General features: G+C 31.4%; 1 protein-coding gene across 3 annotated transcripts in view; it reads left to right on the top strand.

Annotated features, from left to right (window-relative positions):
- Positions 1-16,336, top strand: part of LOC118185709 (proprotein convertase subtilisin/kexin type 4-like) — a 553,482-nt gene that overhangs the window by 458,921 nt on the left and 78,225 nt on the right. For all 3 annotated transcript variants that reach the window (XM_085810775.1, XM_085810774.1, XM_085810776.1), the window contains exons 6-9: positions 1,364-1,452; positions 9,734-9,906; positions 12,486-12,698; positions 12,883-12,983. In XM_085810775.1, the coding sequence (XP_085666901.1) occupies positions 1,364-1,452; positions 9,734-9,906; positions 12,486-12,698; positions 12,883-12,983 (576 nt within the window). The remainder of the gene's footprint in view (positions 1-1,363; positions 1,453-9,733; positions 9,907-12,485; positions 12,699-12,882; positions 12,984-16,336) is intronic.

Below are 16,336 nucleotides of genomic sequence, written 5' to 3'. Positions count from 1 at the left end.
AAATGAAACAAAATACAAACTGTTCACAATACAGAATGACTTCAAGTTAATGGTCATATTAAATAATTAAAATTAAGAAATTGCAGTTATTTACGTTGAAAGTTATATTCTCTAAAAATTAGCAGTAGTTTTTCAGTATGCTGCCCTATATCTATCAAAAATATTAATTCATGTTTATATTAAAATAGCTCTTGTTAACTCAATGATGCCCCTGTGCGGGACTAAACTTATTTTAATTTTACGCTAATATTTTCTTGAAATATGTCGTCAGGAATTTCGGAGATCTCGCGATCTTAAAATATGCAAATTGTTTCAGTGTTCAAAACAGATTTTTCTCTTTATGGAGGATAATGTTTGAAAACATCATGGTATTATCAATTTAAAATTTTAATAAAAGCGTAGGTTGCAAATATCTTCATGTCGAGACTTAAGTATAAACATTTGTGTTTTGTATACACCATTCTTTATTATTCAAACATTATTATAAAATGCAGAAACTTGTAGATAGATATTTGAAATTTATTTTATCCTTAATTGCATAGCTAGATAACTGTACATAGATATTATTTGATAACAAACAACCGAAAAGAACATATTAACAAAGTACAAACATTTTTATATCTTTATTCAGTGAGAACTGTTCGCAATTTGCGGATACCAGCTTCTTTCTAATTCTCGTTTTTGTGCACTATTGTTTCTGCATGATAATTAATACCTAACAGTGATAACACTCTTTAGCAAAACGTATGCTAAAGAGTAGATAGAGAGAGATAGAGATAGATAGAGATATATTTCTCTTTAAATTATTTCAACTTTCAAGGCTTTTTTCTTAGTAAATAGAAATATTTTAATGCAGAAATAAAATATTCTTACGATTTCTTTTTAATACTTTATTTTAAAAAAATTCACATTTTCAGAATTGAGAAAATTTTTAATTCCTATTTAATTTATTAAGAATTAATGTAATAGACACTAGAATTTCTCACTATTATTTTCATTTATTAAAAATTCACACGTTTTATACTTGAAAGGTACCTTTCTATGATAGCTTTTCAGTGTCAAATTGGAATATTAAATGTGATCAAATTATAAGATTTTATATTATTATACTTCAAGTGAAATTACAGGCTTTTGTTTTACTTTGATTTGTCTGTTAAAATTAAAAGTAATGATTAACAGACTGGGTGTTATGTTTTTAACTGCATGAATGCTATTTGGTTTTATGGGTATTTTTCCTTTTACATTGCTCAAATATGCACAAGTATGAATGAAGTTATATGAGTGAGTTATCACAAGTGTAAATGATATTGGCTTTTAGTTTATGTCCTTGCATACTTTAGTAACTGAAATTTGTATTTTCCAGACATGGTACGAGGTGCGCTGGTGAAGTGGCGGCCAATGCAAATAACAGCATATGCGCTGTGGGCGTTGCTTACGATGCCTTAGTGGGCGGTAATTATATGTTTTTACATTTAGTATATTGTTTACTCTTATATCTATACTTTGGACTTGCAGGTCTAGTCTTTTAGAACATAGAAAGAAAGAGTTTCAAAAGTTTTTTCTTCATTTAATATATTTTTTACTCTATAATGTCAATACTGTGAACTTACAGGTGTAGTCTTTTAGAATACAGAATAAATAGGTTTTTTACATTTAATATATTTTTTACTCTATAATGTCAATACTGTGGACTTACAGGTATAGTCTTTTAGATTACTGAAGAAAAGAGTTTTAGAAATTTATTTTCTTTAATGAATAAATTTAATTATGCAAAACGTATATAAATGAACTTTTATAGTTCATAAAAATTAAAGCAACAGTAAGTAATATCAGTTTTAAATACCGAATTTGTTTTCTAGTCTCGTATTACAAATACCTAATCGGTGTCCGCCGAAAACATCACGGACAAAATATCGCGGACAGAAACGTCGCGGAGAAAACGTTGTGGTACGAAACATCGTGGGAGAAAATAAAGCAAAGAAAAAGCATCACAGTTCTAAAACATCGGGGTACAAAATATCGTGATCGAAAATAAAGTGGTTTAGAAACGTTGCAGTTTAAAAACATCGTCATCGAAAATATCTTGATAAAAAATAAAGGACCTAAAAATCATCGCGTGGCGATAGCATCCCACACATGCGTTTTCAGGTTTTAAAAGCAGTAAATGCATTTTCGCGTAATGATTTGGGAGCGCAAGAAGGAAAGAGGGATATTTTTACTTTTATATTACATATTTTCAAATGAACCAATAATTTTTTACTCAAAAATAAGAAGGAAACTTGAGCATTTAAAAATTGAAAATGAGTAGAAAATTAATGCAACTTAGAATTTCAAATAGAATAGAATTTCAAATTTACGTAGTCAATTTACGTATTACAAAGGTCATTAATAAATTAATTTTTACTTTTCTCATTAATTTTCAAGATTTACTCATCATAATTTTTCATGAAAAATACAGTCTAAAATGTTTATAAAAAGGAAGATAAATAACTGCATGAGCGTACCTGTATAAAAATTGCTTAGTTAATTATCAAATTACTCTTTCATGTTTGTTAATCTGATATTATTATGGTGAAAATTATTTCTTGCTTTGTTTTCGTTTATTCTTGCGCTTCCAAATTCTTATTCGAATATGCATTTACGACTTTTAAAATCTGAAAAACGCATGCGTGCGATGCGTCATGTGATGATTTGTAGGTGCTTTATTTTTTACCACAATATTTTCGACCACGATGTGTTTAAACTGGGAAATTTTTGAACCGCTTTACTTTCGGCAACGGCATTTTGTGCCACGATGTTTGAGAACTGAGATGTTTTCTCTTTGCTTTCTTTTCTCCCACGACGTTTTGTACTACGGCGTTTTCGCCTTCGTTATTTTCTCCGCGATGTTTTCGGCTGTAATCGGCTAATCTACCTATATGTGATGGCTTATGAAAACTTAAATTCATTAATTAATAGAAACATTCAAGTAATTGTAATTTATTTAATTCTTATCTCAACTGCTTTTTTTGTCCTGAAAAATTTCATTTAGGAAATATATGTTTGTATTAATTAATCTAAGCTCTGTAGCATTTCGATTGTTTGAGACTCCAGACAACTAGAACTGCAATTATGTAAATAGATTCCCCTCCAAGTCAAGTAAAGTTAAGCATATTGATATTTAATTTATATGTTGTTATTTTCTTTTACCCGACTTAAATTATATAAAAGTAAATTTTTGTTATCTTATGTAAATTTACCTTGTGCACATACAGTTTGTTATTATTATAATACTTATATCTTTCAACAAAAATTAAAGTTTTACTTTAATTTTTGTTGAAAGATATAAGTTATGTAGTTTTTTTAAAATGAAAATAATTTCTACATTTAACTTACTTCAAGACCAAAGCTGCTACAATTCATGCATGTTATGTGTTTAATTTTGGGATTTATGCAAGTAAAATAATAGTTTTTATTTGATAGAAAAATGAGATGTTTTAAAGCTAATAAAACACACTATTACGTTTTTTGAGGAGAGAATTTGTTAAGAAAATTTTGCATTCTTTTATGGAAATTAAAATATTTTTAAATAGTATAAAGTTTGCTGAGATGCTTTAAATGAAAAAAATAAGGTTCTGTCGCTTGAATTATAGCCTATAAGAAATTACACATTCCAATTATCCGGATTTCTGGCTTGGTTTGTGAGTAGAGTTAATCCGGATATCGAAAATGTATTTAAGTTTTTGAGGTACCTGTTTAAAAAAATATATTTTCGTGAATCAAGCTTTTACTATTAAAGAAATGGGAAAGAAAATTGCAAAACTGTCTAATTCGGTGTTTTCTTCTTTTAATTTGTTTTTAAATCTAACCAAGTTTTATATCGAGGGAAGGAACACGAAGCTTTAAAATTTTTAAACGTAATTCAAGTACAGAAACGAACAATTTAATCCATGTAGTAAGTAATCCATCTAAAAGGTCTGGAAATTATATTTAAAAAAAAACTCAAAACTGTAAAAACACATTACATAAGTTATAATGTTAAAAATCTTACGAAGATTGTATTTTCTTTTTTCTCTTGAAAATTTACTTCAGAGTTTATTGCTTGAAAATTTAATTTTCATGCTTGGAGCTGAAGCTCTAGTTGATGGAATTCTATATTTAACATTTGTTGAAGACTGCAAATAAAACTCAGGTTTTGCATAGAAAAGTTATAACAAAGATGTTGCAACACCAATTCCGATAAATTAGAGATATTTACCAAAATTTTTGAAACTTTCATTTAATGTATGTTTCGTATCTAAATGGCATTTTTCTGATAATAAATATAATATAAAATAATATACAAATAATAAATAAATAAAAAACATTTTCAGATCCGAGTAATTTTTCTTACATATATTTTGTTTTACTGAGACAAGGATTTTTTTTTAATTTAGAGATATATACATATAATAGACTAATAAAAAATTACATATTCTTTTTTAATTGCGTATACTGCGTTTTAAGTATTTTACTAATCGTAATTTTCCTTTGAGAAAAAACGGAAACCTTGTTTGATTCAGTATTCTTAAAGGTTTAAGTAATTTAGTAGTTTTAAAAGATTCAGTATTTTTTAAGGTTATTTTATTTTTAAGGTGGTTGAAATAAAGAATAAACGCTGACATTTCCATAAATTAATTTAGAAGTCAAACAACAAAAATCGCTTTTTGCCATTTGCGCTTTTGCAGCTGATGATGATGGTTCGTTAAAACTATCGAAACTAGTCGTGTGAAAATTTGAAAAATATAACACTGAGTTTTGTTGTTTGACTTCTAAATTAATATTTTTTCGGCGTATTATTGTGTCTTAATTTCCATAAACATTTGAATGTCTTTAATGATAGAAGTTTTATGTAAATAATATTTTTCTGTTTCATTTTGAATATATTCTATATGCTTGTTGTAACTGCTATAAAATGTAAATTTTGTCACAAATGCTGTTAATGATAAATAGATGTCGTAATAAACTAATAGGCAAAATTAAAAACTGTTGATTTTTGAACCCTTTTAATATGTGAAACAACTCTATAAGGATAAAAATGTAAGCCATGAACGCTTCAGGTTCGCGAGAAATCCGTTTGAGAAATATTATTTAAAGTAATATGTAATTATTTTAGCAGTAGTCTTTCACGATATGCTAAAAATTCCGCTTCATTAATTAAAATCTGGCATCCTTAATATATTATTTTAATTCCAAGCCTCTGCTTCCAAATATATAAAAATCTGAAATAATATTATCCTTCTATTTATATAATATTCAATACATGGCTCTAAAATGTTATGCTTTTTTATTATTTTTTAGATTTTACTTCATTTATATTATTGGTTGTATTCTAGCAGAAGGGCCCACACTAATTTTGCTTCTTGATGGAAAGATGTTATCAGCACTGTATGTAAGATAACCAATGTTAATTAGCATAGAACAGAAATTGTGCAAATAATACTAGTGTTGTATCTCTAAAAATTCTTCTGCTGAAGAAAAACCTGCATTAGTAATCTGGGTCTCCTTACAAACAGGTTTTTTTCGGAGGGGGGTTGCATGAGTCTTTTACATATAGGTGTCATATTCTTTCAAAGTTTACTTTTATTTATTTGGTTGTGGCACAGCAATCGATGCTTACCTATCTAAGAGGGGGAATGTCTTCGTGGAGGACTTAATTAGGCAAACTGATTCGTATACACGTTACACATGAGAAAAACCATGAAAACGCCCATGCAGCCAACTCGTTCACTGGGAATCGAACTACTTGTGTTTGTATGATGAGCACAAAATTGATGAATTTTCCTTGTTTTTAATTGAGATTTTTTTCCTTTTCTTTGCTAAATTTACAGAAAGAATTTATTAAAATATTATGTCTTTTGATTCACCTCAAATAAAAGTTTATTTATTTTTATATTTCAAAACGTTTAAGAGATTTGGGGAAAGTTTTTATTTAAAATACACAATGTATATTTTAGCAATGTAAACTTAAAAAAGTGTCTTTCTGTAGTCAGTATTATAGTAAAAAAAATTTTATATGATGACAAAACAGTTCGTTCTTGCAGACATTACTTTTAAGAAAAGCTGTTAAAAGCTCATTGACATTATGTTCTGTAAGTGATTATTTGTCATTTAACTTTTCTTTCTGTTTATCCGTCTTTTTCTTTGTTACTTTGTCTCCCTCTCTTAGGATATCTGCATAAGAGTCTGAAGTATCAAATGTATAAATAAGCGAGCTAAATCATCTTAATAACAAAACAAAATTATTTAAGTAGCGAAATGTTTTACACTAAGCATTCATCACGAAGGTTTTAAATAAATTTTGGTGAAACTGTTTTCAATTTTTAAGCGATATTCAAAAGTAAATTTCCATTTGATGATCCAAAATATTTATTTATACGTCAAATTTTAGATTTATACTTAATTATGATGGAAGATTCTTGTTTTTTATTGTCTACATATTTATTGCAAGTGTGCTTTTAATTCGTTAGTTTGATATCTTTATCGGTACTTTTTCTAAACCTGTTTCTACTGCTGTATGCATCCTTTAGTTGATAAAATTGGATCAATCTGCTTGTAATTTTCCACATTATAACTGAAACAAATTACTAACTAATATGTATTTGCAGCTGTGTCGTTTCCCAGCCGTATATTTTTTGACAAAAGAAGGAGCATTAGTTGATTGATGCCATTGCACAAAACGATACAGAAAAAGAACTGCATGGAATTGATTTTCTGAGCAACGCGAAAGCATTAACTTTTCTTTCATCTTATTGTCGGCCCATCGACTGGGAAACTCATTAACGAATGTGAAACAAAATAACCAAATAGAAAACATATTAATTTCTGGTGGCTTCTGTAAAATAGAGCTGTGTAGCTATGTTCTGAAGAAACGCTAGCTTAACCGATAAAATTTGTGTGGTCTTTTTCTAACCGGATGAAAAATACTGTGAATGCTTAAGATGCATTCAACTCTTTTTAAGTAATGCACTTTTCGAATTATGAAAAAGAAAAGAAAACGACCTTAAACAACTATTCCTGCAATTGCATCTTAATTTCCTTCCTATTGAAATTTATTAATTTATTAATTGTAAATAAAATAATAAAATATCAAAAGCAGAATAAACTGCAAAAGAAATATTTGGGTTTCAAAAATGAATAATATAATGTGTTTCGTGTTCGTCACCTGGTGTATCCGTCGAATTAGTAGACTGTAAGTTAGTTTTGCAACACAAACTTTAATGAATAGAAGTATTTACAATAACAGAAATTACAGTTACATTGTTTCGTACCCAGAACATAAGTATCGTTTCTTAATGACTACGTAGGTCGAGAGTAAAACTCTCTTCTTCCTTGCCTAGACGATCTCCACTCGCGCCTGCGCAGCGTTGCCACAAAAGTTCAAAGAAACAAATATTTCAAATTCGTAACATAATGTATTCCTCTGTTATCAGATGTTTGATATATTTCTGAAATGTGTTTAGAGGCCTTGTGTAAAAAGAATTCCTTGAAATATCATGTGCAAATGCAGTGAAAAGTTAGAGAATATCGATATGAACTATCCCCTTCAAGCTGTGGAATGTATGATTGGAACACCACCAACTTTCTTATTCATAATTTAATAATGATGCACTATCCCTCAAAATATACTTCACGGAAGCAACCCTTCTAAGCTTAATTGCCCTCGAATGATTTTCCGTAACAAAATAATAATCTAGAAAAATGAAAGATGCGTGCTTAACTTTTAACAAATGGCTTCATGATTTTTTTTTTAATTTTCCCAATTTACATCATATTTACAAGTCAGCTTTCGTTAGAAAGGTTTCAATGTGCGATAGGTATCTCCGTGTTGCTTTACCCTAATTTAGTCTAAAATTCTGCATCTATGAAGATTTCTTTTGATAATGAACTGAATACGAGTCCTCTCATTCAAATCTTTCTCCAGTGATACCAGCAGATGAAAAGCGTTAACAATTATGTTTAAATTTATACTTCAGTTTCGTGAAGAAAGTGTCGTTCTAAATCACATCGTCTTTTATCGATGATCTCTGTGACTGATAATATATATGTTACGGTGAAACACCGAAATCTGGAGAATGTCGACTTTCACCGGTGAATGTCAATATTCACATAGTCACCTGGTGTATGTCCGAAATATTTTCCGAGTACTCTTATTTCTGACTTACACCGGTGAATGTCGACATTCACCATGTACTAATGGTGAATGTTGAAAATGTGAGAATATTACATTTTTTTCTAATTCAGTCGCGAAAAAAAAACGCACTTAAAATAAGAACATAAGAACTAAAAAAAAACGCACAATACATTCAAAATGAGAAAGGAAAGTAATAGAAGTTAAAAGCTTACTTAATTATACAGAACGTTCTACATGAGAAAATAAAATAATAGTAATAAAAACTTACTAAATTATGTGATTCAAATCTTATTTATTGCAACAACTTAAACTATTCTGACACTTTATGACCTCTCTTTTCGACCTACACCAGAGCATATCTTTGATTTTCGGCATACACCGGTGAGAGTCCGAATGTACAAGAATGTAATGCAATATTCCATCTTTCACAGACGTAGTTGGTGAATATTGACATTCTCCGGTGAAAGACGACATTCTCATATTTCGCTCTTTCACGGTAACATATATATAAAGTGATAGGATTTTCTTATGTTGAAACGGGAACTATAAAACGCACCCGTACGTTTTAAAGGAAACATAATACTCGTATTAATCAAACAATTCCCGCATTTTGGACATTGCTCTAAGATTGATTTTTGAAGTAACATAGGTAACTAAAAGGGCGTATAAAGAATACGCGTTTTAATGTATGAATGTTATTTGAAAGATACGTTGGTAGATATTTTTTATGTAAGAATTTTCAATCAATATGCAGTGACGATCTTGTAGAGTCATTAGTTTAATTGGAAGCAGACAAGATGAAAAATATGCAACCGCCTTCGCCGGGAATCGAACCACAGACCTCTGAAATACCGGCTCAGTGTGCTGACCACTACACCACGAAGGCATGCTAGGAAAGCGGGTCCTTATATACTCCCCTTTTTAAAGGGCGACTAGGGTTTTAGGGGACCTAGTCGCCAAATCCTGGGTGCGGAGAATCAATATCCACAACCTTTTTTTAGTTCGAGCGCCACTGTAGAGACATTAGGTATATTTTTGGAAGCAGGAAAGATGAAAAATATGCAACCGCCTTCGCCGGGAATCGAACCACGGACCTCTGAAATACCGGCTCAGTGTGCTGACCACTACACCACGAAGGCATGCTAGGAAAACGGGACCTTATATACTCCCCCTTTTTTTTTTTGGAATACCGGCCCAGCGTGCTACGGTTACACCACGAAGGCATGCTAGGAAAGCAGGACCTTATAATGTAAAAATCTTCTTTGTCTCAGAGTGTTTAGGGAAAAGAACAAAAATCTCCGTTTAGATCCAATGGACGCATCCCCGAAAGCTTTAACACATAGCTTAAATTTCTACATCTCGAGAACGTAGATCAAAAGCAAGAAGGGAAGGGTTTTTGATTATGATCGAGTCATTTATCTGTTTGTCTCAACACGGTGAAGGTAATATTGTTTCTCTACAATTTATTATTAGAAATTCTAGATTTCAGTATTACTGGCTAAGATTTAACTTAAGCTTAGAGCCATTCACAAATTATTTCTTCTTTACCATGCTCATCTTCTTTACCATACCACCTTTTAGGTGTCCGGATGCTTGACGGGGACGTGACCGATGCAGTTGAAGCTCAATCGCTGAGCCTGAACCCAGATCACATTGATATTTACAGTGCCTCCTGGGGGCCCGACGACGATGGGAAAACTGTAGACGGCCCCGGCCCTCTGGCGTCGACCGCTTTCAAAGAAGGCATTCTGAAAGTAACCCGGTTTATTCATTTAATTTTATTTTGGTTGTGGTATTAAACGTTTTATATACATTTGTATGTTTTCCCCCCTAAAGATACAAAAGCGCATTTTGAATTCAAAATACATTTATGAACATACACAGATTCTGCTGTGATTTGAATCATAGTGTCAAAGAAACTACATAAACTCCGGATTCTGATTATAAATTTAAACGTCAATAACTAGAGCCCTGACATGGTTATAAATATACCTAATTAAAACTCAATGAAAGTAGATTCTTGGGGAATCAGTTCGTAAATGCATGTTTTACCTAAAATGTTGTACTTAAAATTTCATAACACATTTGTAAATCTATATCTGTAAGAACGAACAGGAATTAGAAACCTTCATTAATTAAAACAATTAACAACAGTGTGTAACTAATGCTTTAATGATAAACTGTTAAAATGCGAAACTGAATATAGTTTGTTATACAACATTGTCTTTTTCTCTAGCAGAAATTCTGTTTACGATTTCATGACTCTATAAACTCAAACTTAAAGCATTCTGGTGTAATATATATATATATCATCAATGTTATGTTTATTATGACGAGAGCAAGCAGCCAAAATCCAATTTCTCTTTTTTGTTTCAAAAAGTAACAATCATTATTATTATTATTATTATTATTATTTTGCAATTTTATGCAATTTTTATTATTTTTGCAATTATTAGTCTCGAAACGGGATTTGACGGCGTATCATTTTAAATGTATAAAACACTTTTCAAATTGTTGCCACGAAATATTATTGCCCTGTAATACTTTTAAATAAATTAAATAATGAGGAATCTGCATTAATGTATGTATGTTTCTCGCACTGTCAAAAAACGACGGTACCTAGGGCCATCTAATTTTGAATAATGTAATCCTTCATCCATCCGAACATGTGCACCTCCTGGAAGCCCGAATTTTGAATTTCGAATTTTATATTTCATATTTTGTAACAGTTAAATGACTTTTTAACAAACTTAGCGATTTGAAAGCGAGTAGTGGTAACATTGTGCAAATTAAAACATTATTATCTCCAGCACGGGAGTCTGTATATCGGAAATTCTAAAGATATGCTGTTTTTAAATATTTTGTGATTTTGCTATTCAGTTCAATTTTATATGGTGTAAGTGCGAAGAACATGGAATTTAATTAACAAATTTAACACACAAAATGTTAAAATAAAAAGATAAAGAAAATTTTTGAAAGCCGTCTTACTAAAAAACTATACATTGATATGATAAACTGAGAAACGACTGAAAAAAATAGAAAAATGTATACCAACACTGAACATTTCATCGAGAATTCTAAACACATGTTGCTTTAAAACTTTTTGAAAGTTTGCTGTTGAATTGTATATGACGTTAGTGCTAAGAAAATGATGATTAAAATAAAGCTAAAAAGACAAAAAAGGAATGGCTTAGGATGAGTGAGTGCAGCAGCAAACTGGTAGACTGCGATCTCAGCGAGAGCGTTGGAAAACCTTAACAAAGCCTCTTGGGCAATGATTAAAATTCGAAACCTTTCAATTTTTTAACTTATTAATTAATTTAAGTTTTCTTTTATTAAAAATGATGGTTTGAAATATGACAAGTAGAAGTCAGAGCTGTCAGAGAGAAAAGCACTATTTGGTAAATTAATAATAGTGTTATCATTATTAATTTATATAATACTGATATTGTTTGTGTACAGTTGTACAGTTTTCTTGTACAGTTGCACAGTGCTTGTACAGTTTTCTAATTCATCGACAGTCTAGAATTTATAGCTCTGACATTCTATAAAATGACCAGAAAATCCTTTCCTCACAAGCTTAAATTAGAACTAGAAACTGTTGTAGGCATTAGTTATTTTTCTTTTACTAATAGTATTGTGGTATAACTGAAGAATGTGCTTTTGCATTTGCCGCCATTGTGTTATTTTAGCTCATAAAACTCCTTTATCATAGAATTTTGTAAACAGATTAATGTTTTGAAGAGTTGATTGATGTAGTCTTGTTTGATGAACTGTTTTTCGAGAGTTTGGTTTCATTCATGTTAGATATCTATTGTGGTCAGTATCTTCAGACTTCGAGTATTTTGGGGAGTTCATTAGGAGAAATAATTTCCAGTTAGTTTATTTTGATTGCTCAAACCACTGCTCAAACCACACTGATTTGTTGAAAAATGTATTTTTAACTGAAGATTCACTGATCAAGCTAGCTAACTAACCTGTAACATGGAAGAAGACTTCATGCTTTACCAGCACTCACACAGAAATGTTATACCAAAGATATATTGAACTTTGAAATTTGTAGAATAGAAATTGAAATATAATGTTAGCTTACTTATTTTATAGGAATTCAAACACAAATTAAAATTTCAATAACAAAAGGTTTATATATAATTCTGCTGCATTTGGAACTGAATGAAAGAAACGGCTATTATAAATATTTCATCAGGGCTTGATGCAGAAACTTAGAGAATTAAAACATTGTACCTCCACAAACACCGCTTGAACTTCTATCTCTCTTACTAAAGTTGCCGCTTCTAATTACCTCATCAATTCTTATTCTTATAATTTCCAGGGACGCAACGGCTTAGGTTCCATTTTTGTTTGGGCATCTGGAAATGGTGGACGCGAGCATGATAACTGCAACTGCGACGGATACACCAATTCCATGTGGACACTGTCCATCAGTAGTGCTACCGAAAATGGACTTGTGCCGTGGTACAGCGAAGCCTGTTCCTCTACGTTGGCGACCACATACAGCAGCGGTTCAAATGGCGAAAGGCAAATAGTAAGCTCTAATTGAGTTTCGTTGTTTTGGTAGCATATATATGTTTTACCCATTTTTTCCATATTTTTTCAATTGGAGAATTTTTTTTATTGATTGAAATCATGGTGATAAGTTTATAACAGATTTTAGATAGATTGTTTTGTGGGGGTTCTGGTAGAATATTACAAAAATGACTATTTTGCAGGTGACAACTGATTTACATCATGGTTGTACGTCCACTCATACTGGGACTTCAGCATCCGCGCCATTAGCTGCAGGAATTTGTGCCCTTGCCTTAGAAGCGAAGTATGTGTTTAGAATTTCATAACCTTAAGTTAACTATATAGATTTTTATGTTTATTAACCAGTTACCTTATCATTTTGCTTTTAATATCATTTCTACTTTCGTCGGCTCCCACCAGGATGCAAATAAGTCAATGAATTTAAAGCGCAGAATTTTTTAATTCGAGAGATTTTGTGGCAGCTATCGCTGACCGTCTCGCTGCTGTTCATCCCAGCATCTGAGTCACTGGAATCGGCTTAAGCTTTGCTAGCCGTAACAGCTCGCAGATGTTGGACCTGAGCCCAAGGCCTGTAGACGCCCTTTGTCTTGTAAATCTCGTACATCAATAATAAATCTTACTTCAGTTATTCCAGCCAGCTGCGGAGACAGATTCTATTATTACAGTGGTTGCGTTGTCAGAGCGACCAACTACTAAAAGTTGGTTTATATGAATCCTTCCTCTGTGTTGGAATTGGTTTACCAGCCGTCGATAACGTTTTTTGGCTGCTGGTCAAAATCAACCAAAATTTGTGTATTAAGGAATTTCGGGGACAGTGGTAGTTTCATTTTAAAATAGTCTTTCTTAGTGAATAATAAGATAAATTTTATTGAGAAAATAATTACAATACGCTTTGAACATGAAAATTAAAATTATAATTATTATAAAAACAAACATAACCGAATGAATTTTATTTTTCTTCTTGATATCAAGGGATACCCGAATGTTTAACCTGTCACGTCAATTTAGTCAAGTTTGACTTACAGTTAGTCTTCTTAGGAATGCAGACATGATGACAAAGCCATTTTTTGGAATTATGGATCGGTGTTGCCAAATTTACTGATTTTTCCTTGAAATTATGTTACAGTTTTTATTTCTTAATATAAAAACGCATGTTCCTTACTACAACTTTGAAACAAACAAAAACGTTATCTTTTTTATTTTATTTGTTTTCGGTTTAATTTTTATATATTCTTCAAGTTTTCGTTTCGTACTTGTGTTTTATAATTTACTTTTATATTTTGTACTTTATTTTCGGAACTTTAATAGGTCACTTGAAAGTATGAAATGTGTCACTTAATGACCAGCGGGTCATCGATTGCCGAGGCCTGACTTAGAGGCTAAGATGGGATGATAAGTTGCTTGTATATCCAAGGAGCGCGAGATTAGCTTTAAAAATAGTTAGGTTACGTACAGTGTTAACCAGTGTGCGAAGTGAAACATGCTCTAAGTTTCGACAATTTTAGTTTAGTCTCTGCAGGGTTGCAAGTCGGAGGAATGCTGCCAAATACAGTGGAAGGCTTCGGCTATTTCTGGAACTTGTGACTGCCAACCCTCAATTTTAATCGTAGGAGCTCAGTTTTAAGTTTTGTGGAACGTACTGAAAATTACTTTTTATAGTATCCGGAGATCAACAGTAAAGTTATAAGGTATTTCTCGCGCCTTCTTAGCGTGGCTTCGTGGTGTAGTGGTCTGTACGCTGGGCGCGTATTCCAGAGGTCCGTGGTTCGATTCCCGGCAAAGGTGTTGTTCATTTTTCAAGTCTCTTGCTTCCAAATAACCTAACAGCTCTACAGAGTCCATGTTGGAAAGGCAGGCCCTAAGTTGGTTTAAAGATATGTAGAGCGATTAGTTATTTTATCAGAACAGGAAATGGACAAATCTGCGATGCCCTCTCCGGGATTTGATCTTCGACCTTCCAGGTTCTAGTCGCACATGCTTCCATTTACATAACGAAAACACGCGGGGAGGAAAAAATTCCTTAATACTTGTACAAAATCGTGCCATAGCAATTCTTTTTTGCTCCCGAAATATTAGAAGTAATCACTCTAGTTTTCCTGTCGTGTTTACTGATTCGGTATTGGCGGTTTCACGTACTCGCGATTTAAGGGAAAGGGACCAATTATTTATGTTCCAGCATGCACTCCGAGTTCCAACAGGCTTGATATTGTGGAATATTGGTTAAACGTGTCAGACACTTCCAATCCGCTTGGAAAAGAGCATCTTCAGAAAAGAGCATTTTAAGAACATTCGGAATGATTTAATTAACTGACGAATGCTGGATTTTCAGAAACTTAAGTTTTTTCTCAGCTTACAGATCATTCCTTGGATTTATGAGAGAATTTTTTTTCTCCTGTAATATTCTGCTTGGCAGCTAGAATAATATCGGCAAGAAGTACATCCGAATTATAGCGAATCGTGGTCAGAGAAAATGGTGAACTCTTCTCTCTGTTCTGGAACCTTTATTATTGGAACCTATTATAAATTTTTGACATTTTAACCATTCTATCTCTTTGCATTGATGTGCTGGAAAAATTTATTATTGTTTCTATCATTCCTTGTACATTCAGGGCTTAAAATCAACTGGAACCCGGTTCCATTATTACTCAGTTTTCGAGTGAATTTCAGTCGGATCCCCAAATAAAACAAGGTAGGGTGTTTTATTTTACTATTTAACTGCCTATTTACTCATGTGTTCCCCCTAGCGTTTTTATATAAGGTTCTGAAAATTTAAAAAATATTCAAGTTATTTTTTCCTTCATCAGTGCGTTCAGAAAGCTAGCTCCCCTAAATTTTTATATTAAAGAGAAAAACGTAACCATTCCACAAAATTGCGCTCTTCCGCGTATATTGTGATTAGTGCTGCCATCTAGTGCCGAATGTAGAACATTTCACTTAACGATTTAGCTTGTTTGCTTGGCTTCGATTTAATTTTACAAACATGGCATCATTTACCATAAGATGCATTAGGATAATACAAATAAGGATCTTTTATTTCTGCATAGTCATATTTTAAAGAAACAAAAATATAAAAAAGCGCTTAATGTTATTAAACAGTTTTATTATTCAAATCTTGACATCAAATTTTGGGTCTCATTTATGAGGCTGCTTTCTTCAAATTTTGCTTTCATAGCTATTTCAGATAAATATACAGTTTTTCATATTGAAGTTTTATAAGTTTCGTGCATTTTTTAAAATTACTTGTGCCTAATTAGCGTTTTTTTTTTTTTTTTTTTTTTCTCTTGACATACTTTGCCTACATATTCTCTCTTAATGATCTAACTAAATAACTTATGGGTTTCATGTATAAAAGATTAGATAAATTGGAAATTAATCTTTCAATTGATTTTTTTTAATCTCTAACTTAAATTATTGATATTGGAGGGGAGAATTTTTCCAAATGATAAAAGAATGCTGTAATAATAAGTGTAAAATATTCTGAAGAATATTGCAATTAGGTGTGATAAATATTATGTGTGATAGTTAAATTTTTTCCTCTTTTTTTTTTTTTTTTTTTTTTTAGTAAAACCCTACATATTAAAACCTTTTGTATATATCTATAAATGTAGAATATGTATATGTACAAACAGTTAGTTG

This window comes from Stegodyphus dumicola, chromosome 2 (assembly GCF_044657685.1).
Source record: "Stegodyphus dumicola isolate Sdum_Otavi_A_Nest chromosome 2, ASM4465768v1".
NCBI lineage: Eukaryota > Metazoa > Arthropoda > Arachnida > Araneae > Eresidae > Stegodyphus > Stegodyphus dumicola.
The sequence above is the reverse complement of the archived record's forward strand: the minus strand, read 5'-3'. Positions and strand labels throughout refer to the sequence as shown.